A 27,358-nucleotide genomic window follows, 5' to 3' on the forward strand; every position below is an offset into this window, starting at 1 on the left:
ACAGTTAATGAGTATAACAATTGCATTAATTAAACACAACTGACTAATTAAATCTAAATGAACATATCACCCTAGCCAGACACATCTTCCAAGATATACACGACGCTATTTATTGTCCTGAGGGAAAGTCAGCGAGCGAGGCCACCATCAACAGAGCACTTCAAATTAAACCAGACAGCGGTGACGATGACGCCACATCTTGTACTCGGTCAGAAAAAATAAATCAACATGACACAACTTGCAACTTAGCTTGTCACCTGTCAGCAAACTCGTCAGCTTAGTCACTAATGGGACAGTAAACCCTTACAGTTTACACTCAACACCTCGTGTACTCTGGGAAAGGCGGTGAATAAAGCATGGCTCTGTTCCCTCAGTGGTCACTAAGACTGGCTGTTATTGCTCAGTGTTGACCAAATGCACCAACTGTAGAGGTAGTTATGAAGTAAACTGTAGTCGGAATCAAACTTGGCGAGCCTGTTTTGCTGTCATCAGTATTTTCGTCCAATATTCCGTCGTCTGTGCGCCTTTTGCCCGTCTTTATCTTTTTGCCTTTTATTGGCCGCTCTCAGTTATTGCTTTTTCTTTGGAACTCTGCCTAGACAACCTGGAGTTACCTCTTCACTGCTGACATTGCGACTGGTGTTTTGCAGCCGCCATTTAATAAAGCTGCCAGTTGAGAACCTATAAAGGGTCTGTTTGTCGAACTGGAGACTCTGACGTGCCTTTGTTCTTGCTCAGTTTCCCCCCCACAGCCTCTCGCTTGTTTTTTCTAGTAAGAGCCAGTTTTTCCAGTTATGTAAAAGGAACATTATGCATCGTTATGTGAGTTGTTTTTTTACTGGGTTCATTACTTGTTTGTTTGGGTATTATGACACTAACTGAAACCACAGCAGGTGATGTTTTCGGCACCCAACTAGAAGATGATAATGGCTTTTTTCTTATAATAATCAATTAGCCTTTTAACAGGATACAGTTGCATTCGGCTAACTGAGCAGGGAAAGTTACATCTATGTCCACGCTGCACTGAAAACACTGAATGATTTCCATGAATCTCCAATTGTTCTTTACCACATGTCTGTTCAATTCAGTTATATTATAAATCTAAACAAAAGTGGCTTCCTTCAAAAACAAAGACCTCCCTAAGTAGCCCCAAACCTTTTGAGCAGTACAATAAATCAGGTGTTACTTTATCTTATTTTAACTGTCTTGTTTTCTTTTTAGGTGAGTGGTTGAAGGTTCTCTGGTTGAAGCGGACATCCACCCGTCCGCTCCACACCCTCAGATTTCTGCATGCAACACTTTTTCTGGGTGCACTGGCCTTGGAGCCTAGACACCAAACTTTAATTATATTGATGCTAATGATCATAAATAATAAAACTGCTCTATGTCTGCTTGATGTGTGTGTGGGGACTGTTTGCTAACACTTTAGCAAACCTCTTTTATATGCAGCTTGTCTTTCAGCTAGTGGTCAAAAATTAATGGCTACAATTTCCATGTAAGAAACTACCGATCGCATTATTCTTCTCGTGTCCTCGCTCAGTTACTGTGTGATTGTTATGGTATTCAGGAGCCCTGTCATTTAAAATGAATCAAGCTTTAAATTTTTCATCGTAAAAAGCAGAAAGTCAAAGAGAAAAAAAAAGCTGGTGTTAAAAGCGTACGACAAGGCAAGACTCAAATAGTTTCCTCAAGAGCCGACAGATCAAAGAAGATCTGCGATGTGTCAGTAACCTCAGGCGAGTGTTTACCAACAAGTTTAACAAAAGAACTCGATAAGCTGATACAGTCTTTAAAGCCTGTTTCTCCATTTAAGTGGGAGTTTACTTTCAGCTTCTACACGTCAGATAACATTTATCTCAGTTTTAAGTCTTTGAGCATCATTTTAAAGAACGGGCACCTTCTGAATCAATCCGTTTGTCCTGGATTAGTTATTTCAAGTGTTCTGAATAAGCGTCTGAGCAGGATGTGATAACCATGACGTGAAACATTTAACAAAGTGATTTTACTTTTAGGTCAAAATATGGAAAAAGACCTTTTGTGAGCCTTTAATAGAAGCCGCAGCTGCTGAAAATGATTCTCAATTTAGTGTGAAAAGTGATGTCAACTCTAGAAATTATGTGTGAAATGTTTTTAGCAGGAGGCAGCATGTAAGACCAGATTTTTTTCTTTCACATTTCTACCTGCACACATAGTCTGCCTTGCAGATCCGCAGCTGAGCCAAACAGTTGGGCTTTTCCTTGTCTTCGTAGGAGCAGGACGGCACGATGGTTTGCCTGCGGCGCTCTGCGCAGGCTGTGTCGGTGCAGGGACAGAACAGCAGCTCGTTGGTGTATTCAGGGGGGACGCGGTCGAAGAACTTCCTCAGCGCCTTGTTGCACTTTGCTCGATTGCACGGCCCCGAGCGGGCAGACGGCTGGATGCAGGAGGAGACGTACTCCGTACGAAGCTTCTGACACGTCTCATCTATGTTACACGCCTTGGCAGCGTCCAGGCAGCGGTTCACTGTCGTCACTTCAGACTCTGAAAGGAAGAAAGAAGACACAAGTGAGCGGCAGAAAGGCTTACATCCTCGTGTGCAGAAAATCAAATCTCAAGCAATGTTTACAAATGATTTGAAGCACTAATTGGAGTTAGGATCGACTCGCCGGCCCTCACCTCTACACTCGGATGCAGAGTTGCATTTACAAGTGCAAAAAACCCCCAAAACAAAACAAAACAAAACAAAACAAAACAAAAAACCAAAAAAAAACAAAACAAAAAACAAACAAAACCAAACAAGATGTCTTGAAGAAGAAAATAAACCAAAATGATGATTGTATGTAACAGGCCTCCCTGTAATGAATAGAACATGAATGGTGTCTAAATGTTGTATGAGTGCGGGCACTGGATGTGTTTCAGCCAAGGCCTAATGGCTGAATATTTCATTCTGCTGGGTTAATGCAGAGTGGCAGCGCTGAAAAAGCTGCTCCTCCATCTCTCCAGCCGCACAACAAGGCCTGTAATTACTGTTCCTTCCCCCCTTCATCCATCTATCCATCTCCCCAGCACTCCCTCCCTACATCTGGGCCCATTCCTCACTCACCTGACTCCCTCCTTCCCTCGCCACCCTCCTCCCTCGCTATGTGCCTGCCACCCGCGATGCCGCTATCGCCCCCACTCCATCTGTCTCGTCCCTTCCCCTGCTTAGCTCTCTCTCCCATCCATTCTTCCTCAACTTTGTCCATCTCTGCCTCCCTCAGTGCCCATGCTCCTGCTGACTTCTCGAGTAATGAGCCACCTTCTGTGGAGGCAGTGGAAACCCCTTTCATAAGCACCTTTTTTCCCCATTGTATTATTTCCCAATCCATCATTATATGTGTGCGTGTGTGTTTTTTTCCCAAGCGACCTTCCAGTCAATACGGCCATGATGACGCTCAGCTCCTCTGGCAGATAGTGCTGCTCATTAGTTTGTAAAGTGCCTGTAGTTGCGTCTCCTGGTGAGTTTGACTCTCACCAAGCTGTCATATAAAATATGAATGGCCTCAGAGAGAAGGCAAACAACCCATCGCAAAGCACAGGTTATTCCCAGCTTAACCAAGTAGCCAGCGGAGGGCAAGGGTGGAGTGCAGGTTGGAAAACTGGATCCAGTATCTGCATACTTGGGGAGGAGAATACTCCCACACGCTTGAGTGTGAAATCCTTCACGCCATGGTTTTGTAACCTGTTATTTATTCAAAGGAGGCTCGCTGAGCATGCAGCACACTTATGTGTCATGCACTCGCATCCAAAAGTTACCCACAGCCCGGCGCTGCCACCGGGCCGACTGTAGATCGAACATACCGAGGATTATTATCCAGTCTCACACCAGATTCTGTAATGTTCAGGATTACGCGTCTAAATTTTAATTACGTGGTGCCAGTCTCTCTGTGTTTGGACAGTGACACATTCAGCTGTTTTGGCACCATCCTTCTAGCACAATGGATTTGAAAAATAGAAAGCAACTGAGCGTAAAGTACCTAAGCCTTAAAGGAAAACTCCAGCATTTGTCTATGAAAATCAAAAAAATGTGTGTCCAAAAAAAGAAAAGGAAAAAAAAACCACAATCGCAAACTGCATGCTTGAAAAAGTGACGTGGAAATGTCTGTAGTTTAAAGGATGTGAAAGAAAGAGTGGATTATGCCACGTGAAACTTCTCAACTTCTTTTGTTCTGCGGTAAGCTTTCTCGCTTTCTCTCCCTTTAAAGCCACCAGTGTCTCTGAACGTGGTCAGATCCTTATTACACAAACATCTCACAAACAGAAGCCTTTTTAAAGACCACCTTGAAATATTACACAGTATAACAATGACTGTTCAGCTGATCTGGATGGAAACACAACACAAGCATTTTCTTCTTACCTTTGCTAAGTTTTTTGGTAGCATATGAGTGCGTGCATGTCACTTTCTGTAAACATAATAGCTCAATTCACTCACTGGGCCCACGTCCTCATTTTAGATTTGACAGCATTTTAGTGGTAAAGGTGAACGCTTGGACATGAATTGAGCTGCGGTTTGGGGGAAGGCCTCGAAGGGGACTGGCGACGGCTCCCAGGCCTGGCAGATCCACATGTACTAAATAGAAGTGAAGAAGTTAAAGAATTGAAAGGGGAAGGGAGGGAGGGGCACGTAAATGAGAATGACAGCTTGCAGAACTGGGAGCACGTAGATGAGAGCCGGAGGGAGCGTGTTTGGAGGCGTGGTCCCGCTCCTGAAATTCCAATATATAATCTCCAAAAAGTTTATAATGGATTCTGATAAAACTTTGTAGGGGTGTAGAGTGGGGTCATATTAACAAGCCATTCAACTTTGCCGTAAATCCACCAAGGTCTTCAAGGAAAACAGACAAAAAGCATCATAACTTGAAACTATGATTCTCACAGATGAGGTGTGTAATGTCAACACATAGAAAGTAACATATAAAGATTTAAAATATCATGCCACATTTGACCTCTGACCTTCAAGGTCTTTAGATTGATCTGGAGGTCAGAGTGATAAGAATGCTAATTACAATATATACACATAGATTTGTATTAACAATAAATAGGTATATAGGGGATATGGGGATTCTGAAACGGTTAGTTATGTCTATAACTTCTGTTCCCTGAAGGAGAGGAACGAGGTACAACACATAAGTATGGGATATCACGCCCTCGCGTGTCCTGGCTGAAGAAACCTTTATTCACGCCTTTACGGCAGATGACGTGTGATGACACGCGCAAGGCCCCGCCCGCACATATAGCCGCTGCCATCACCGTCATCCCTCAGTTCGATAGCCGCTCTTCACCGAGCCAACTGCTCAGTGGGGCCACCCTGTGTTGTACCTCGTTCCTCTCCTTCAGGGAACAGAAGTTATAGACATAACTAACCGTTCCCTTTCAGTCGATTCACTCGGTACAACACATAAGTATGGGACCTATATACACGCCCCGCAGAGCAGCCACCGAACCGGAACGGGACCACCACATCCTCAGTGAGTGGTAGACCCAGCAGAAAGGACAGCATGAGCCACCGAAGGGGCTGTAACGTCCAACCGATAAAACCGCACAAAAGTGTGCGGCGACGCCCAATTAGCCGCTGCACAAATATCAGCCACAGGCACCCCTCTAAAAAGAGCCCATGAGGTCGCCATCCCCCTGGTGGAATGAGCTCCCACCCCGTGGGGCAACGCAAAACCTCCGGTGCTGTATGCCAGCGAGATAGCTTCTACAATCCAGTGGGACAGCCTCTGTCTGGACAGAGCTCTACCTCTATTCGGATTAGCGAAGCAGACAAACAACTGGTCACACAAACGCACATCCCGAGTGCGCTCAATGTAGGTGCGTAGCGCACGCACCGGACAAAGAGAATGCACCTTCCTCTGCTCCTCAGATTCAAAAGGAGGGGAGCAAAAGCTCAGCAACTCAAACTCCATTGAACTATAAGATGCAGGCATGACCTTGGGAAGATAGGCGGCATTCGGACGCAATACGACCTTGCGGCCATCAGGAGAAAACTGTGTGCAGGCAGGATGCACAGACAGCGCATGAAGGTCCCCCACTCGCTTCGCCGAGGCCAAAGCGAGAAGTAATGCGGTCTTATACGAAAGAAGTTTCATATCTACCGACTCAACGGGTTCAAACGGAGGGCCACAAAGGGCCTCCAGCACCAAAGACAAGTCCCAAGCCGGGACACTGGACTTAAGCACGGGCCTCAGCCGGCGAACCCCTTTCAGAAAACGCAAGGCGAGGGGATGCGCACCTGGTGTCACCCCGTCAAAACCGATATGACAAGCAGATATAGCCGCTAAATAAACCTTGATCGTCGAAAACGAAAGGCCTTTATCCAACAGCTCCTGCAGGAATGTCAAAACATCCACAATAGAGCACTGAAATGGGAGAGTGTGGCGGTCCTGGCACCATCGCTCGAAGGCTCGCCATTTGTAAGCGTACAAGCCTCTAGTAGACGAGGCCCTGGCGCTCTGAATCGTCGCTACCACACTAGGTGGCAGACCCTTAGCAACCAAGTTTAACCTCTCAGCAGGTAAGCATGAAGGTGCCACAGATCCGGGCGCGGATGAAACACTTCCCCCCCCGCCTGAGAGAGGAGATCCCTGCGGAGAGGAAGCTGCCAAGGACTTGCTGCAAGCAGGCTGATTATTTCTGCATACCACGACTTCGCGGGCCACCAAGGGGCCACCAGGATCAGAGAGAGGGAATGCCGACGCACCCTCTCCAGAATTGGAGATATCATTTCCACTGGGGGAAATGCATACAGGAGCACGTCTGGCCATTGGTGCGCTAGCGCGTCCAAGCCCAAGGGTGCATCGTGGTCGATTATGGAGAAGTACAGGGGGCAGTGAGCATTCACCCTGGAAGCAAAAAGATCTATTTGCGCCTCGCCAAATAGATCCCAAATCTGAGCCACTATTGAAGGGTGTAACCTCCATTCTCTCACCAGAGGACCCCCCCTGGAGAGAAGGTCCGGCCCCAGGTTCAGGTGGCCCGGGACATGGGTGGCTCTTAGAGTCAGAAAATGAACACTGCACCATAACAGCAGAGAGCGAGACAGCTGCAACAGGGGAAGAGAGCGTGTTCCTCCCTGCCTGTTTATATAAGACACCACTGTTGAATTGTCCGTCCTGACTAAGACATGCTGGCCCTGCAGGACTGGACGGAAACGCTTTAGAGCTAAGAACACTGCTAACAGCTCTAAGTGGTTGATGTGCAGCTGGCGCTGAGCCGCGGACCAGATCCCTCTCACTGACGCACCCTCGCACAGCGCTCCCCACCCACTTAGGGAAGCATCTGTGGACACCACCTTGCGAAACAACACCCTCCCAATCCGAGAGCCCTGGTGCAGTAGCCCGGGCTCCCTCCAAGGACGGAGAGCTAGCATGCAAGACGCAGTTACCGGCAGCCTCCTCCGGAGGTGACGCGAAGCACACAAACGGTGAGAGAGAGTCCAGCGTTGAAACGCTCTCATTTTCAACAGCCCAAGCGGCACTACGGCGATCATAGATGCCATCATGCCCAACAAGCGCAATATCGTCTGGAAACGCAGTCTGCGTCCCAGCTGAAATTGAGCGAGGCAGCGATGAAACGCGGCCACTCTGTGCTCTGACAACCGTGCGCGGCTGGAAAGAGAGCATATTTCCAGACCGAGAAAAGCGATCTGTTGACCTGGGATTAGCGAGCTCTTCTGAAAGTTCACAGAGAACCCCAGTGTCTGAATGTGTGACAGAACCCGCGACAGCTGCGTCTCCGCCTGTTCTCTGGAGCAAGCCACGAGAGCCCAGTCGTCCAGGTAGGCCAAGATGCGGATGCCCCTCTTCCTGAGGGGCGCTAGCGCTGCCTCGGCACATTTCGTAAAGGTGCGGGGAGCGAGCGACAGCCCGAACGGCAGCACTAGGTATTCGTAGGCTACGCCCTCGAATGCAAACCTCAGAAACTGCCTGTGTTTCGGGTGTATAGCGACATGAAAATAAGCATCTGTTAGATCGATTGTCGCAAACCAATCTCCCGGGCCGACTGCACTCAGGAGCTGTCTGAGTGTTAGCATCTTGAACCTGTACGTTCGCAGGTACGTGTTCAAGACTCGCAGGTCGAGGATGGGACGAAGCCCTCCCCCTTTCTTCGGAATGACAAAATAACGGCTGTACCAACCTTTGTCCGTCTCCGAAGCGGGGACCACCCGTATTGCTCTCTTCTGTAATAGCGCCTGTATTTCCTCTCTGAGTACCAAGGCTGCCTCGGGGTTGACAATCGTGTTCACGACTCTTTGGAAACGAGGCGGCTTGACCCGGAACTGCAACCGGTAACCCATGGCAACGGTTTGCAGCACCCACGGAGAGGGGGCGCAAGCGCGCCACTGAGGGAAGTGAGCAGCCAGCCGGCCGGCCTGCAGCACTGACGGCGGGGCGCCGTCGCCCCCCAGTGTGTCTGCAGGGGACTGCATCCCCTGCCTGACCTGGCTCATTTCGCCTGCAGGTTGAGCATTTGAGATTGTTTGAGAGGAAACCACACTCTTTATTGATTGCAACATGGGAACATGTACATTTATACATTTTGTTGGGTGCACCTTTTCCGGGGCATAACAATGAAAAACAGCGGGAACACTCGATGTGGTCGCTTGAACATTCAACACATCTGAACCGTGTGCAGGGGTTATGTGCTTGGGAGACCGCGATAGGGAAGTGCAGCGCCTTCTGGGGCTGACAACCTGAACAGAACTTAAGCGGCACCTCTTGTGCGGCAACAGAGGGGTAAGAGCAGCGTCTCCCTGCTGCCGGATCCCTTCCCCACTCGCAATCACAGCTAGGAGGGCTGAGGCTTCTTCCTCCTGGGCGTCGGGTCCCGTCGGGGGCCCGGGGGAGGGCCTTTGCCCCAGGCCGACTGGCGTGGAGCTCGGGCCGGAGTACGTGCTCTCGCCGGCGGCCCTCCCACTCCAGCAGTGGGCGCCGGTCTCTTGCCAGCTGTCAGAGGAGCGGCGGGCCTGTGAGAGCTAGCAGTGGGCTTGGGCTGGCGTCTGGGGATGATGTCGCGCAGAGCTTCCGTCTGCTTCTTCCTCAGATCGAATCTAGCCTGAATGGCTTCAAGTGAATGTCCGAATAACCCAGCCGCAGACACTGGTGCGTCCAGATACACAGCTCTGTCTCTATCAGGGACGTCGGAGAGGGTCAGCCACAGGTGCCTCTGCGCCACCACTGTCGAAGCCATCCCTCTGCCCAGGGAGAGCGCTGCACAGCGAGACGCACGGAGGATGTAATCCGTGGTGACTCTAACCTCGTTAAGAAGAGGTGACAGCGGGCTGTCCTCCGGAACCAGCGATCCCAGCTCCGCCAGGCACATTGCTTGGTACGTCTGGAGCATGGTGACGGAGCTCATGGCTCGAGCGGTGCCGGCCTGAGCCCGATAAATCTTCTCCAGCTGCGAGGCCGAGAATCTGCAGTGCTTGGACGGCAGAGTTGCGGGGCCACCGACACCATGGTTATGGGACGGGGCCAGATAAGCAGCCAGAGACGGCTCCATAGGGGGTGGGTTAGCTAAACCAGCTCCCTCGGCGCCGTCCAATTCCATGTACTGTCCATAGCCGGGCACAGTGACGCGGGTAGACAGAGGTTTGTCCCATGACGCTGTTAGCTCGCAGAGAAAGTCTGGGAACATGGGGAGGCAGTTTTTGGCCGTTGCGGGCTCCGGTGGAAGGAAAAAACCCGCAAACCGCGACGGCTTCCGAGCTGGTGGAGGAGAGGGCCAGTCCACCTGCAGCTTCTCAGCGGCACGGCGAAACAGGGAGAAAAGAGAGGTGTCATCGTGGCCGACCGGCGCAGCAGCGGCGGCATATTGGGTCGACAATGAGCTCTCCTGCTCATCCTCCGACAAACCATGGATGTCCAGGCCGATGTCCAGCACGTCATCGTCTTCCTGGGGAGCGCTGGCGGGCTTCAACCCAGGCTGAAGCCCGTCAGCGCTCCTGCATGGTTCCGGTCCGTCATCGGCTAACCCGTCAACGTATTCCATGTGGTCAGCCCAGCTAATCGCGGGGACATCGACCTGAAAATTTTCGTCTTCGGACTCGGACGAAGCCGGGGCTCCAGACTCGGAAAGAAGAGGGTCATGCCGTGCGACAGCCGAGCGTCCCAGCACTCTTTCCACAAACGTCACCCGTCTTTCCAGGGTCGAGCGTCGGAGCTGGCGACAAAACGCACAAGCTTCGGGCTCCGTCAATGCTCTCCTAGCGTGGACGATCCCCAGGCAGACAGGGCAGGCATCGTGCTGGTCGCTGTCGTGCAAAGAGAAACCACATCCCTGAGGACAGGGGCGAACAGAAGATTTCTGCTTTGCTCGCTTCGGTTTGGAGTCCATTCCCAAAACGCAAAGCGAAACGCTGCACAAGAAAAACTTGAAAATAGCGCTCCGCGGGCAGCCTACGCACCAGCTGGGCGGTGGAGGCTAACACCAACAGGGGCAGTTAAGCTAGGTTCAAGTTGGCAGACAACGGAGCTAACTAGCAGTAGCTAGCTAGCCCAACTCAGCAGAGGTGTTCTCAGCGAGGTGAAGAGCGTAAGAACTGAGGGATGACGGTGATGGCAGCGGCTATATGTGCGGGCGGGGCCTTGCGCGTGTCATCACACGTCATCTGCCGTAAAGGCGTGAATAAAGGTTTCTTCAGCCAGGACACGCGAGGGCGTGATATCCCATACTTATGTGTTGTACCGAGTGAATCGACTGAAAGGGAACTCTGGAACTTTGACCTCTTCTCTCTTCGTCGAGGTCAAATAAGGTCAAACTTTAATAAAATGTCTTTTACTTTTAAAACTGTGTTTAAACGTCTTCTGCTTTGTGTATATTGGCAGGATTTAGGAAATGATACTGGCGTACGGGGATTCACACTATAGTTAGCATCCAAATATCAGGTCAAATTTGACCTCTGACCTCACTTTTACATTTCCCATTTCTTTCAAGTTGACCCCAAAATGTGTTTATATCTTTAAAGAAACCTTTGTGAAGACACAGAGAATGAGCTGCCTTGTTACTAAGAAATATCCTGTATTATAATAGTATATAATAGGCTCAAGGTATTCATGTCCAGTTATTTACAAATCACTGCCTGTTATCCATTACCTACTCCTACATAATGTTTTATAATCAAAGTAATCATCTGTCACGCCTGTGATCTCAGAGTGCCTCTTGTTCCAAAGAGGTTTGTATCTAAAAGGCTGATTGATTTTACAAAGCTTGTGACAAACTTGAAGCATCGCTGTGAGGACAAAAGGACTGATCACACTCGGGTCAACGACGCATTAAAAAAAGTTTCTTTCTTGTTGCCCTACATCTGCTGCGCTTCAACAGAAAGCCTTTTCTCAGCATCACCGAGTTGACTTTAGTTAACTGATTAATTGTTAAAGGGTGAACTGTTCTGTTATTTGAATATTTCGCTAAATATGATGAGCTGGGACTCTGACTTGCATCTTCAAAAAGGGTCATTACTCTGTCTGAGGAGCGATGCTATAAGGGCGGAAAAACATCCATTAATCACGTCTTTGTTGTTTTGGCAGTTGACTTGTCGAGATGCATGGCACGGATGTCAACTATGACCCCTTGTGGAGGTACTGGAGCGAGATTTACCAGAAGGCGGTTACAGCGCGGGCCTGGTGCTGTTGTAATTCACGTCAGCCCAGGATGAGAGGTTTCGTTTTAAAAAAGCAGCATATGTATGTGATCACGCGTAAAAGGTGACAAGCACTAAACCTGAATTGTTTGGTATTTCTTATGGTTTTTGTGTGCATTTCTTTACAGTCTTTACAGATGCAAACACAGTTTCGTGCAAACAGGTGAGCGCGGTTTATCCAATTTGCCTAATCTGTGATCTCACTAAATTATGCACAACAAGCCCGAAGAAAATGAATTGGTTAAGGAGATGAAGGTGAATGTTACAGCATGCACTATGCATTTCTGGGAGCCATGAATGGTGCTGAGCTGATATCGCCACTATAATGCACCGCTGAGATCCTTAGTGGGTTTGAAAAAAGCTGGCTGGGATGTTGTGGGAAGATCCTTGAAAATGAGAGAAGCTGTGCAGAGTAGCTCTGCTGTGGGGGAGTACATGTCTGGTTACAGTATAGAGTTGATACTTTTTTTTACTTTATACAAGTCACTGCATTCACAGGTGGTAATAATTACTTAGTATAGTGTTCTTATAATCTTAAACCAGCTTGTATGCTCTGTGGTCTTCACTCTAAAGCTCCATTTAGAGGAAAAGCCATGCTCTGCATCTCTGTATTCAGTTACATTGTTACCTGTTACATAACCTGAATTTACCTTTAAGGCTATTATGCAAACTATGGCCTGAACTGCCCTCATCTCACCGTTAAATGCTTTCCCATCCATGAAAAGAGGATGTACAGTTTACCAGTGTCAACTTGCATTAGTTCAGGTTTGGAAACATGAAATTGGTATTTGACACTGATCCCTCATTGGTATTACCGGATGCCAAAATATAGAACTACCTTTAAATCCCATGATAAATACAATAAATATTACAGCTTGTGGGAAGAAGAAACCTCCTGTGGCACAGAGTGCTTCCACTCCACTCCTCACCTCACCTCACCTCTGTACATGACTAAAGTGTACACGCCACATACCTAAATAGTACAAAATTGTGTAAAAACATAGAGACTTCTAATATTTATATTAATGTACTGGTCTCAAAAGAATTAAAGTAACACTTGAAAAATACATCAGATCTCAATGGGAAACAAAAATCATGCCAGATATCAATATTGATATGGACTGAGTATGTGTTAGGAACAGAAGAACGCCACATCGGTTAAATGAAATGGAAACTATCAGAGCAAGGAAGTTTAGTTTGCCAAAATGTTATTGCAGCAACTCAAAACTGTACTCAGTAGTTTGTTTGGCCCCCACATGCATGCCTAACAATGTCGGAGCATGCTCCTAATGAAACAATGGATGGTGTCCTGTGGGATCTCCTCCCAGATCTGGATCGGGACATCACTGAGCTCTCTGAGGGGTAACCTGGATGGACAGAAACATAAAGTCTCTGGAAGTTTCTTCATCCTCCAGTAGCTTCCTGCATACTTTTGCCACATGAGGCCAGGCAATGTCGTTCCTGATGAGGGAATCAGGACCCACTGCACCAGTGTAGCGTCTGACAGTTTCATCCTAATACCTGATGGCAGTCAGGGTGCTGTTGACTAACCTGTAGAGGTTAGTCAAACGTTCCCTCTGGCTTCGTCAGACCCTTTCACATCTGTCACATGTGCTCAGGCTGAACCTGCTCTCATCTGTGAAAAGCACAGGACACCAGTGGCGAATCTTCTACTCTCTGGCAAATGCCAATCAGACACCACCATGCTGAGCAGTGAGCACAGGGCCCACTAGAGGACGCTGGGCCTTCAGGTCACCCTCATGAAGTCTTTTTCTGATTGCTTGGTCAGAGGCATTCACATCAGTGTCCTGCTGGAGGTCATTTTGTAGCTCTGTCAGTGCACAAAGGAGCAGATACCGGTCTTGGTAATGGGTTAAGGACCTTCTACGTCCCTGTCTAGCTCTCCTAGATGAACTGCCTGCCTGCTGGAATCTAGTCCATGCTCTTGAGACTGTGCTGGGAGACACAGCAGATGGCACATATTGATGTGTCATCCTGGAAGGGTTGGACTGCCTGTGTAACCTCTGTAAGGGCCAGGTATCACCTCAAGCTAACAGCAGTGACACTGAGTCTAGCCAAAATGCAAAACTAGTTAAAAAAAAAAGTCAGATTTTGTGGGTTGTCTCATTGTTGCCACTCTAGTTCACCTCTTGTTAATGTCATTAACACCAAAGCAGTGGAAACTGATTAACAATCCCCTCTGCTACTTAACTGACCACATCAATATCACAAAGGTTTAATAGATTTGATGCTGGACTTTGATTAAAACGTGTTTTACTCAGCAGTGCACATTTAACATTTCTAACATTTATTATTTTGTGGTGGTAATTTTTAAACCCAGCAATTTTCCTTTTGTTTCTTCTTCTTTCAAGACAATTTGGTTCATTTTCTCGTTGACCTGTTGGGTTTATGCTGGAAAAGGTGCATCAGGTTCTTCCTGATAGTATATCATGACAACTATCATTATACTCTGCTGTAATGCATGAATACCTTCCATAGAAATCACTTCATTTCAGTCATTACATTCACAGACTCTCTGAGTGTAACTGTTGTCAGAAAAACATAAAACACTTAACTTCACGTCCTCTGCAGTGGAAAAAAAGCAACTTGTCAGTTTTGTGCAGCCTCTGTCTTTTCCATTCCTCCAGAAGAAAACAAAGTGTTTTTTATATGAGTCAACAGCTCTGCCATTTTCTTTTTCTCGCCTCCTCTGTCTCTTTCTCCATGTAACCTCTTTTCTTTTCTTCTGTTTCTGTCGTTACTTCACACTCTGGCTTTCAGCTCTTTACCCACTGCAGCTTTGCTGCTTCCAGCTGCATTAAGTAAATAGGTAATTAATCTGTGCCTTGGGGGCTAACAGCAGCACATACCAACCCTGCAGCTTGCCCACAGGCTTGGAGGCAAGACAGAAGCAAAGTGAGACTGTTACTCATCAAACGCTTCACAAAACCACCTGCATATCTGCTCTGTCAAAACAACGCAGAATCACAACTTGATCTGTTATTACTCTGACACGTAGTATAGTATAACCCACTTAGCCTTTTTTTGTTCTTAAAAATAGATACTTAACTTACTTAAATGACTTTTCCCCCCCTGGCCAGGCAGTAACTGCTCATTTGATTACCTGCAGCGATGGAGGCCAGACGAACGTAGTCAGTGCCCCTCTCCTCTGGTTCATATGGGTAGCTCTCCACCAGGCTGAGTCCTGCCAACACAGAGGAAAGAGAGTAGTTAGCTAAATGGCTTTTCTTCTTTTTAAAGATTTTTGCAAAGTCCTAAATCCCAGCGTGTAACACTGTTGAAGGATGTAGTGTTACTCATAAAAGCTATAGATGTGCACAAAGCTGCAAAACATGCAAACCCCTCACATTTGTGTAAATTACCACAGGCTATTAGAAATTAGCTAGTTACAGAAGTTGCTAGAAAATCAACCACACAGTGCTCAACAACCTTATTAGACCATCACACAATGTACGGCTTATTGCCACAGCTCAGCTGCCCTGAATTATATTTAAATGGAAAATTTCAATGAAAATAGTAAAAAGGCAACATGACAAAATCTAATGTTTACAAAAGAAGGATTTTCTTGTAGTTTGATGCTTGCAACACGGACTGTAAAAAAATGTATTATGGTTTAGAAACATTCTTCAGCCGATTCAAAAGCAGGACGTAGTCAGGCACAGAGAAAAATAAGAGATTTAAGACCCATGAAAGATAACAACAAGCTAAAAATTCAAATCAAAGGTAAACAGACAAATAAAAAACTCTAGAAGAATAAAATAGGGTAAATGGAACAGGGAAAACAAGGAAAGGACACAAGGAAGGAAAGAGACAAAGTTGAGACAGGACTATAGGTGCAGATGAGTAGTGCAAAATTCACTTAGGAGGGTTCGGGAGGAGGCCCCGGGGCAGACCCAGGACATGCTGGAGACATTATATCTCTGGCCTGGGAACGCTTTGGTGGAGGCTGTTTTGTGAGAGGAGGTGGCCGGGGAGCGGGAGGTCTGGGCTTCTCTGCATAGGCTGCTTGACCTGGCCCCGGATAAGCGGAAGAAGGTGGATGGATGGATGGATGGATGGAAGGATGGGTTCTTAACTCATAAGTGCAACTAGTCCAAATAATTTTTGGATTCTGTCATCTGTGGAATGTAAAGTCTCTCAAAGATCCAGAGAAACCAGCTAGAAATCTTCACACAAGGAGAAAAAGGAGCAAATCTTTGAATAACTGTGATCTTCAGATCCTTGTGTGAAGATTCTTTAGTAGATGGTAAATGGCCTGTATTTGTATAGTGCTTTACTATATCTTAGATATCGCTGCATGGACTCAGGAACATTTTTGGAAACATCTGTCACTGAGCACAGATTACTGCTGCTTCCACAAGTTAAAACCATAAAGTGAAAACAACAACAATCGTGTTTTACCACCTCTGGTCTGATGAGTCTTGATTTCTGCTGTGACACTGGAACCGTAGGATCAGATGTTGGACCTTTGGCTGAAAATCTAATCAGTGGTTCAGGTTGTTGTTGTTGGTGTAATGGTTTTATTGGCCCACTTTAGACATCTTTAGCATCGTTCACGTGCCACCTAAGTATTCCTGCTGACCCTGACTGTGTCATGTCACAAAGGTCAAATTGTCTTAATCTGATTATCTGATGAAGAGTGACCAGATCTCAGTCCAGTAGAGCAGTGATTCTCAACCACTGTGCGTGCTGTGGAAGATTACCTGGTTCCACCTGATAAGCACTCTAAGGCTATGTTCACACTGCAGGTCTTAATGCTCAATTCCGATTTTTTGATCAAATCCGATTTTTTTGTCTGCTCGTTCACACTACAAATAAAATCCGACAGCAAACGTGCTCTAGTGTGAACGCTCAATGCGGACCGCATGCGCAAAAGAAGACGTCACACACAACGCGCTCTGTTTAGACCCAAAGCAAACAGTATTGTTTGACAGATGGCCCTTAATAAAGACTTCGGATTTTACGTTGCCCAATTTTTGCTTTAAGTTATTTTGTTATTTACATAATAATGTAAATAACCTAATAATGATCCTTATTGCTGTTTTAGAGCAACGGTGCTTCAAAGGATAGTTGCAGATTTCTGTCAGAATCTGCAGATTATACAGTACAAACAAAATGTTCACGTTTCTCCAACGCTGTCTTCCCAACAGTTTCACTGGATGGTTAGGAAGCGTTTGCGATGTCTTCTCGGGCGCTTCTCCGGAGCTGATAATTGGCGTCTGTCTTGTGTCAGTGACGTAAAAGACGGATTTAATGCGACATGACCGTTGAAACAGCAGTCGCTTTCTGAAACATCGGATATGTATCGGATTCAGTACCACATATGATAGTGACCCAGATCAGATTTGAAAATATCGGATTTGCGCTGTTCACACTGTCATACCATGATCGGATATGGCTCGCATAGGGTCAAAAAAATCATATTTCATGCGCTTTCGCCTGCAGTGTGAACGTAGCCTAAGTGACTGGCGTAACATGCAAAGCAATTACATTCTCTTCCACTAGAGGGCAGTACAACTACCTGCTCTAATTAAATGGGTTGCCAACTGCCAGTTGCATAATAGCAATACAAGGAAAAAAGTAGCCAATCTGTCCTGCGTCCTGAAGAAAATTCCAACCCAGATGAAGGCCCTAGCATGAGTAGTGGTCAGAAGAAAGCAAAGAAGGACAAATTGATCCAATTCCGCTATGCCTGGTGGCAGGGAAAAATGCTTTTTTGTGACATTTGGTGGTGTGCTGTGTGACTTTTCTAATGTGAAATACGTGCCATGGCTCCAAAAGGTTGGGAAACACTGCAGTAGAGCACGTTTGGGACATGGTGGAACTGGAGGTTCATATCATGTGCAGCTGAAAAATCTGCAGGAACTGCGTGATGCCATCATGTCAATATGGTTTCAAATCTGTGAGGAATGTTTCCAGCACCTTGTTGAATCGATTTAAGGCACTTCTGAGGGTAAAAGTCGGTCCAATCGCATACTAGCAAGGTGTTCCTGGTGAATTAAGTGGGTAACCGTAATAGAAGTATATATATCTATCTATGACATAAAATGTTATTGATGTTTAAATAGAGATGAAGCGATGTTTAAATATAAAGTACATGCAGTTAGAAAAATAAATATTTATTATTAGTTCTGAACTTGAAATGTAATGAATAAATATTTATTGGGGAGGAGCAACTGCTGTACATAAACGGATGTTTTAGTAATGTTTGGTTGACCAACAGTCCATTACATAAAATGCACGACAGAGGCGTGATTGCTTGAAAGCATGCGTGTTGTTTTGTCTACGTGTTGCATGAAATTGACCTCATAAATGTTTTCTACAGACACTGATTGGTTTATCCGTACTTATATTTACATTGTTGTCAGCTTTGTTCTAGAGTCGAGCTTTTTCCATTTGGTCTGAATGTAAAAGCATACGCATTTTACAGGGCCTCTGGATTTTTATGGCGTTATTTTTGTGCCACTATTCTGAGCGCACGTAAAAAAAATGTGCAAGTACAAGTGTTGCATTTTGAGGAGAAATTTATTTTGAGCGAAGAAAAGCTAAGTTTGAGTGAACAAAAGTCATTGCTGCGTTTTTGCTATTATCAATATGCACACACAATGCTCAGTTTTCGACATAATAATGACTCTTTTCATTTCAGCCTGGAATCTACTGTCAAGCCATCTGGAGGTGGAAGTCTAATTCATGTGTACTGGGTGGCACACACTTGATAATCGCAGTGACATGATACCCCAACTTCTGCCCGCCTCTTTTAATGCTACTCAACTGAAGGAAATCCAGTTAGAGAAACTGTCCTCAAAAAATGGTTTCAAAAGTATCATAAAGTTCCACATTTAGCATGATTCAAAGCAATAGGTTTTAAGTAGCATGGACTACATAATCAACAGTTCACTGTAACTATATATAGTTACAAGGATATTAATAATGAATAATAAAATAATGATTAAATTCACAGTTTTTGAAACAGCTTCTGGGTCCTGATCCGGATCCTGGTCCACCTACTGGTGACCTTGGGACTAATGCGAATCTTACCATGCAGCACAGATTGATGCAGACTCCAGTAGATACTCAGGCAGTTCTTCTCCTTCTTCATGCCTCGTTTACATTGGCAGCCATGCAGAGGGGTGGACAGAAGTGCCGTCATGGCGTTCTCACACTGGTTTCGCGCCCCGGGCCCCAGTTTCACGCTGCCGTCCCCTGCCACACACTGCCTGAGGGTGCGCAGTCGCGGGCTACAGGTGTCATCGCTGGAACAGGTGTCACCAGCACGCAGACAGTCCCTCCCACCCACAGAGAGGGCCATACGTGGGATTCCTGTGAGACAAGGGAGAGGACATGTTAGAGTCGTGATGGATTCTCGAGAGACAGCCGTGTAGATCTGTTTTGTCTTTGTTATTTTTTTTCACGTACTGACAGTTGTATTAACCAGTTTTTGCTTTGCTAATCGGAGGTTATCAAAGGTGGAAACGCATCAGACAAAAGACTTTGACTTACTTACTTTGAGGATAGAGAGTTAACAGACAAAAGGTCAGCCAACATATTTTGCCCTCCTGTTTATACAGGTGTAGCTACCATCCCCGTGTTTGTTTAATTATTGATCTCATTGGCTCATTTTCTGTACTCCCCGACAAAGCTGTTTTGCTACTTTGTGAAAGCATTACTTTCAAATTAAAAGCTAATTTAGTACGCACTCGCAACAGAGGATGACCTTTAGTCTTTAATATGAGTGAAGCTCCTGATAAAAGTCCACTTGTGCGCCCCTCATGTTTGTCATAAACTTGGAGTGCCCGTGTCCCATAATGTGAAACTTGTCGGCACACTATCATGGGGGATAATCAAAAAATGTTCACGGCTAATTTGTGCACTAGAGTAGTTAAAGCTCTCCAGACTTACAGTGGGGATTCATAACGTTTTATTTGCTCCCCCCGCGATGAGAGAGCTCACTTTGACGTGCGTAGCTGATGGGTTTGCTCCTTTAAGCAAATCAAAACAAACTGCTGTAAATAAATGCGAAGTATTTATGACTCGCTGGTTCATCTCTAAGACAAAGCAATTGAGCTGAATTTAATAATTGGATTACATTTTCGCATCCCTCGTCAGCAGCCATCAAACACGGTCAATGATTCCTCTTGCCAGTAAAAAAAAACAACAAAAAAAATTACATTCATAAACCCGAGGGGTGCGCTATATTATTCATGAATTCATACACATGTCACATGAAATCCATCTGGTGCCACTGACTAGGTTTTGATGAAACTTGTATCTCACCAATACATTCTGACGTGTTCTAAATTACACTGAAGTGTTTCAGCTCCAGTCAAAACAAAGTGTCATATTTGTTACAGATTGGCCCAGAGAGCAGCTGTATTAGTTGTGGGGGGGACAACATTTTTACCGTCTGCCTTTTTATTTCATGTGGCACTAATAACATGCAAGCTTTATTCCCCTAAGGACAATATTTATTTCCAGCTGTCTAAGAGTTCCTGCTTAATATTCAAAATATACAGTGCATGTAACATTAAATGAAACATCTTATTATTAGAGTAAAAAAAAAAAGAAGAAGCTAGAAGTGAGTGAAAAATGCTAAAAAATAAAGAGCTAAATAAGAGTGTACAGTGGTGATAGCCCGTTTTTGCCTCTAATTGGGCTCATTAATGAAAGGATCAGTAATTTTTTTTGCCATGTAAACTATCTTAAGCTGCGAATGCTAATGTTTGTCTGCTGACAATGCGAATTTGCAGAGGAACAACAGGATATGAGGTTAGACATCTCCACTGTCTTATGCAAATAGTTAAATTATTTTCATGCTAACTGCTAACATGGATGTCATAAGTTTGTCAGGCTCGTAAGCAAAAGTACTGCGAGAGCTGAAACTTTAAATTGGACGAGGGTGCAAGGAAACTTAAGAGTACAGCACCAAATTCTTTGGCAATCAATCAAATAGTTTTATTTTATTCATGTCACCATGGTGACTCAAGAGGAGAATGACAGATGTCGAGATTCAGATTCCCAAAGATTGGATCAAACAATGCCACCTCAACACTTTCTGCAAAAAAATAAATAAATAAAAAAGAGTTAAAATATTGTCTTTTAGTGACATTTTGTGTCTTTATTTCATAGCTGCAGAGAAGAAAGGGAAATGTAAGGAGAGAAAGTGGTGCAAATTGAAGTAACTGAACCTGGGACTTGCTGAATTTGTGCTCTAGCCACACTGCTTCTGGGTTTCTCCGCAAAACTTAATTTTTAACTGTTGTGGATATCCTGAAGTTTTAAACACTGCATATATGTCAGGCTGGATTTTGGTGAAAAGCATCTAAAACATCTCGATGCACCAAGAACGCTTGAATTTCAGGGAATGGTGCAGCTATAAAATATCAACTTTTCATGTTTGCGTACACCAAAGTGAAAATTTAAGGCCTAAATGAGACATACAGGCCAGTTACAGCTTAATAAAATTGAATTCCATCTCACTAACTGTGGGTTAGTTTTAGACTAACCCACAAAACTGTCAGAATTGCTCATCCCTGTTTGACTCAGACTGTCACTCTCCCTGGATGGATCTTGGGGGTCGATCAGATAAAACAAAAGGTTACAACTTCTTTGGCTGAAGCCTTCCACACTCGTGAAGAAAATGGGTTAACTGCCACGTGCCCGGCTGGATACGTCTCAACTGTGCCGAGGAATGAGCTAATCCAGCGGCGGCCTGTCAATAAAAAACTTAGACAGTGAGGCAAGAAGCTTGTTGCTATGTTTGTGGATGCTGCTGAGAGAAAGCATCTGCCACTCAAGTGAAGAGCTCATTTTTGCTGAGGTCTTGACAGGCAGAACTTATTGTGCCAAACAACAACAACAACAACAACTACAAAAGAACCCACCTCCCTCCTCACCAAATCAGTTATTTCACTATAGAATCTTAAAATCTGATGTATCTTATGTAAAGCACGGGGCGGTGGGGAGAGAAAAAAAGAACTGCAGGGTGAGATAATGTCATTCGTTTTTGATGCAAATCAGCTCTGCTCGAGAGTTTTCTTGGATCAAAAGATGGTACCTAGGAAAGAAAGAGTGGAGGAATCTGCCGTATGTCAAGATGTTTCACTCGCTCTAAGAAACCCCTAAAAAGTCAGATTCGCATTGGAAACTTGGAGGTGAGGAGAAACAATATTTAAACACATTTGGAGTTGCTTCGTTTTGCTTCTCTCACGCGAGTGCGTTTGAACTGCAGGTGAGGGCTGGATTCGTGGGTGGCGCGCGCATGCGTGCGTGTGTGGCTGTGTGTGGGTGTTCTGGTTTAGAAGGTGGAGCAGAGAGGAAACTTAAAGCAGAGTTTTCCTTGCAATTGGTTTCAAGTATGGTGGGGGCGGTTGGGGGTGGGGGAGAGCTCCTGTGAGCAGTGGCAGTGCGAATCTTATTAAACTGCAACTAATCCAGTGTGGAGAGAGGTTTGATATTTGTCTGAGGAATTAAGCAGCACTCCAGATTGCCAGAGATAACTGTTTGCCTGGAAACAGAGCCGCGGCGCACCGGCAGTTCAAAGACAGACAGTCAAAACCAATTAGGAGAAATCAGTTGCCTTGTCATTCAAATTCGTTCCATCCTATATCACTTCCTGTTTACCCCACCGAGGTAAATAAACTTTTTGGGCACCCTCTCTCTCTCTCTCTCTCTGCTTTTTTGTTTCTCTTCCTGCTTTTCCACTGATTCCCTCTTTCACGCCATGCTTTCCCCACATTCTTCCTGTCATGGCCCCCTACCCAGCTTGCGCTAAAACACACCTGGTACAGTTCAAAGAGAAGATTCTGAAATCAGAGAAACATTTTAGTAAATAAACGTTTTTTTTTATGGAAAGAAAATGAAGAAGCAGACAAACACAACACTGAATTCACTTGTCATTCCTGTGATGTCGGGCCAATTTGGCTTTATTCTTAGAGCCGGAAACAAAAACAGACACGAAGAATTAACAATGTTTTTTTTTTTTTTGACAGGGAAACCATGGAAGTGCTCACATTAGCAATAACAGGGGGGGAAATGATTGTGTTTTAAATGGCGGCACAGCGGACCGCGAATTGAAAACAACCGTGGAAAGCACGTCACGTGTCAATTCACAGTGCAAAGAATGAATCACTGCCAGTATCCTTTAAAAATCTATGAGCTCCATCAAAAGCGTCACGTTCTCTTATGTCACATGAAAGGAGCTGAGAAATGCTTAATAACTGACGTCCATCACTGCAAGCAGTTCATGAAAAGAATGATTATGATTAAAGGGTGTGGAGGACAGCCAAGCCAATAATAAAACGATGTAGTATTCAAAACATGCTGTGTGCTTGAACCAGAATCATGTTAAGATTTCCTAATGAGAGAATCCGAGTAGAGACCACTCGCTGTCTGTTACAGGGGAAGGAATCCTTTTTAATTTCCCGGTGCTCTGAGCTTTTTACATCTTCTAATTTTGTTTTTCCATCTTCAGGTTTTTCATTTTCTTCTTTTTAATTAATTTATTTTTTCTAGAAATACAGTGTTTGATCTGCAGTTGAGCTGCAGTTCCTTAAATAGCTTAGAGGCTCCAAAGGTTAGTTCCCATAGAATCTGGTGTAAAAGTGACTAAGTTCAGAGAGAAAAATTAGTTTATGCGGTACAATGTTCACAATCTCAGTAGCTAATAGTCTTTATAACATGTGATTTCTGTATAACTCACTAAGTTCGGGGTGTAGCTCCTTTGGCTGACAGGAGTCCTCACAGGCAGCTATCAGGCAGAAAATCAGGATGAAAGTGGACATAAAGCTGCGGCTTCCACAGACAGAGTTACAAATATAATGGATGATGTCATGTTGTATATGCTCATCCTTTTGCAAAGTGCAACACTACAGTTGCGAATCTAGTCACATACATCGCTCAGGTGTGATTTTGACACCTTCTTCCACACGCAGTCTTCAAATCCTGAAGGTTTCGTGGGCTCCTTCTGTGAACTCTAAGCTTTAGTTCTTTCTATAAATTTTCAGGGCAGGTGATTGGCTGGGCCATTCTAGCAGCTTTATTTTCTTTCTCTGAAACCAAATGAAAGAGTTTCCTTGGCTGTGTGTTTGGGATCATCGCCTTGCTGAAACATCCACCCTCTTTTCATCTTCATCATCCTGGTAGATGACAGCAGAATTTTTTTTTTTATCGAGAATGTCTCAAAACATTTTTCCATTCATTCCTCCTTCAATTACACGAAGAGTGCCAGGGCCTTATACTTAAAAACAGCCCCACCTCCAAACTTCACTGGTGGTCTGGTGTTTTTGCGGTGATATGCAGTGCCTTTTGACCTCCAAACATGGTGCTCAGATTATATGTCATAGGCTTGTCTAAATGTTGTGCTTCACCATGCTTTATCTTCAGAAATGGAGTTTTGCCTTGTCCTTGCTGATTTCAGGTGTTTTTGAAGCTCTCCACAAGTGGCTCTTGGACGACTCTTCTTATAATGTTTTTATCTCTTCTGTCTGAAATCTTGTAGGGAGCACCTGGTCGTGGCCGGTTTTTGGTGAAATAATATACAATCAACATTTTTGCTCGAGCTCACTAGTTTTACTCATCATGAGATATTTCTTGTGTGACACCTTTTATAGGCTGTCAGTCGGGACTGAACCAGCTGATATGAATTTGCACTCATTGGCAGGATTGCTTTCTAATTACTGACAGATTCTGGCTGGTGTCATGACTTTCCATGCCTTTTTGCACCTCCTGTTCTTTATGTGTTCAATACTTTTCTCCCCTTATCATTGCACATTACTTAATTTATGGACATTATGGTTTGATTTCTTTGCATGTGTGGTTTGGATGGGTTTTTACTGTCATCTGGTAAGAACTGTATGTCAATAACACCTTTACAAATATATTTTAAATTGCTAACATGTTCAATACTTATTTTACCTGCAGTATGTTGTGTGTACTCGGTGTACTATGAATACCCAGTATCATAACTGGCAAAAAGTTCTGTATAAAAGCCTCTCCCCTCATCCTCTGCTATAGCAGAATGAGATGGACCATCGACTAATTTCCAGCCTTTAAAAAGCACTTATGTTAATAGAAATGCCAGTGCTAGCTAGCTAACAGCGATTTTCATTTTTTACAATAACTGCATTGTGTTTAACTTCACACAACTCTACCCTATGGAAGCTCAAGCACTAGTATGTGAGCAGTCTACTAACACAAGTGTCTGAATGAAGATACTGTAGCCATCAAAAACATTAGTGAAGCTTTAGCTGCCATATACAGCTTGCTGGAAAACATCAATGGTGGAAAAACAAGTCAGCTGCTGTCAGTGCTGCTGCTGTTCCAAAATAGTGATATAAAGCAATAAGACTTATTGGTGCCACACTTGTGGGCCATGAAAGTAAATAGACATTGTGTATGAAACTTAATTTATCTTATTGAACTTGCCCAAGAGGTAGCAAAAAAAGCTTTCTTTACATACTGTTTAGAAAGACTATTCCCAATATCACCATATAAAAACCCCACCAAAAACAACTGCCCAGTCTTTAACTCAGTATAAAGCAAGCATTCCACTCTTTGCTAAATGTTCCAGCTACAAGTTTCAAACACTGACGTAACAAAGATCTGGACCTGTAACTGATGACTGAAGTTTGTTATCTCTATTTGAGCTGATGCAGTCTCCATGCTGCTTGTAGTTTTTTTCTTCTTCTTCTGATTTGACTAGAAAAAAAAAATCTTTTGCTTCATCAGTCGCGCTACAGCTGAGTAACTTGCTATAAGACAATATCATGAATCTTATTAAGGATAACAGCCTCTTGAATTGTTTGGTAAATCTTTGACAGCACTACCAAGGGACAATGCTTTTGTTATTGTATTGTAGCTCCCTATTAGCTAACCGTGCCTCCCTGAACACTTTTTAACCGAGATGACTCACACAGTGTCTGCTGGGGCTTTTCTGCTCTGTTGTTGCTCTTTTTTTCACAGCTACTAATAATGCCCTCTCTCCTCCCCACCAGTTTTGCCAAAAATGCAATATTCTTCCCATAAATGCATGGACACGTCAGTGTCAAAGATCCAACATGCTTGCATTAATGTCCTCATAGCAGTAAAAAAAAAAAAAAAAAACCCAAAAGAATATAAGCATGTTAGCATAACTTTAGTTTGTATTAAAGTCTCCTTGGACAACAACTTGCAATGCATGATGAAATTTAGAGACGATCCAAAGTACTCTGGCTATGATGCAGAATACTAATGCTCTTCCCAGATTCCTCAGTGACTAATCCATCCCAAAGAATGTCAATATTATTCCACAGCTGCTTCAGAAAAAAACATGCAAATGCAAGTTGGGCATTTTTGCTCTTTTTTTTCTCTATTTTTCTGTCTTCTTCGAATTCAAATGTGTATCATTTACCCAGAAAGTATACGGAAAAAAGTAGCAAAAAAAAAAATCAATTTTTTCCAGTGAGAAAGTAACTTTACCCCTTTAATATAAAGATCATGCTTTTTGCCGAGACATTTGTGTTTTGCAAGATAATATTAAATTGATTTTAGACTGAGCTTCAGTGATAGGAATGATGTGAAAGAATTTTATTATTATTATGCTAAAGTTAGATTACAAGATCAGAGTTTGAAAAGATATGGAAAAAGGCTCAGTACTTCAAAAAAGTACTGACACTAATATTATAATAATGAATGTGGGTTTTTATTTAAATGTGAATTACAGATACAGCATGAGAGAAATGGTAAATAGTAAATGGCCTGTATTTGTATAGCGCTTTACACGTCCAGTCATCCACCCAGTCATCCACCCATCCACACACACACACATTCACACAGAGAAGAATAATATGTAATAGAATTGACAGCATTTGGCACTTTAAGGTAGAAATCAAGCAAACTGTTGAAGCCCAGTGGTAGACTCGAGCATTTTACCTGTTTTCCCTCAACCACATTTCAGAGGTAAATGTATTTGCTCTTACATGGAAAGTCTGAAGTGTCCAGGTCCAAGCCAGCTGAGCAAACTCAGTCTGTTGATGATGAGGAGGACTATGTGATTCAGTGAAAATTCCCAGAAAAGCCAGACAGTGTTTGTCGACTACTTTTTCTGTAGGTGGCCAAACAGAAGAAATGAAGGCAATGGTGAGTTATTTTGTTTTTAGAAGTCTTCTTTGTGAAAGGCCAGTACAAAAAATTGGGGGTGACTTTTAAAAAAAAGGTAAAAGAGCAAAGTTGAGTTTGGAAGAACTGAGGACTGAGCAGCAAATTCAGCTGTAGACAGTGTGAGGTCTTTGTGGGAGAGCAAAGAATCTCCATTCCCTTTTCCCACACAAAGATTTTAGATGTCCAGTGTTGGTCAGTATTTTTTTTCCCGATGGATCTGAAAAAGTGAATCCTTGGACTACTGAGTGTTTGGTCCAAATTGGCTGTTCAGCCACTAGAGAAGTGATGCCAAGTTCATCTTATGCTGAATCCTTTCCAGCTATGATAACCAACTTACAACACCAGGGAGACCACTTAGTTAAACAGCAAAAACAACACATTTAAGCTCTTATTGTTATTCTTATTGTTTACGACTCTTTGGGGATTTTATATCAGAATTGTGCCTCTTGTTAAGTCTACACAGAAATCTACAAGTACAGTCAGACAGAGAAGAAAATAATGCCTTGTCCTTGTTAGTCCTTGTTGGTCCTGTCCTAAGCC

The 27,358-nt window shown here is 44.3% G+C and overlaps 1 protein-coding gene across 1 annotated transcript in view; it reads right to left on the bottom strand.

Annotated features, from left to right (window-relative positions):
- Positions 1-27,358, bottom strand: part of gfra4a (GDNF family receptor alpha 4a) — a 157,232-nt gene that overhangs the window by 22,381 nt on the left and 107,493 nt on the right. The window contains exons 2-4 of the mRNA XM_026152719.2: positions 18,722-19,003; positions 14,787-14,867; positions 2,181-2,520 (exon numbers count right to left, since the gene is read on the bottom strand). Of these exons, the coding sequence (XP_026008504.1) occupies positions 2,181-2,520; positions 14,787-14,867; positions 18,722-19,003 (703 nt within the window). The remainder of the gene's footprint in view (positions 1-2,180; positions 2,521-14,786; positions 14,868-18,721; positions 19,004-27,358) is intronic.

Source organism: Astatotilapia calliptera, chromosome 19 (assembly GCF_964374335.1).
Source record: "Astatotilapia calliptera chromosome 19, fAstCal68.1, whole genome shotgun sequence".
NCBI classification, from domain to species: Eukaryota; Metazoa; Chordata; class Actinopteri; order Cichliformes; family Cichlidae; genus Astatotilapia; species Astatotilapia calliptera.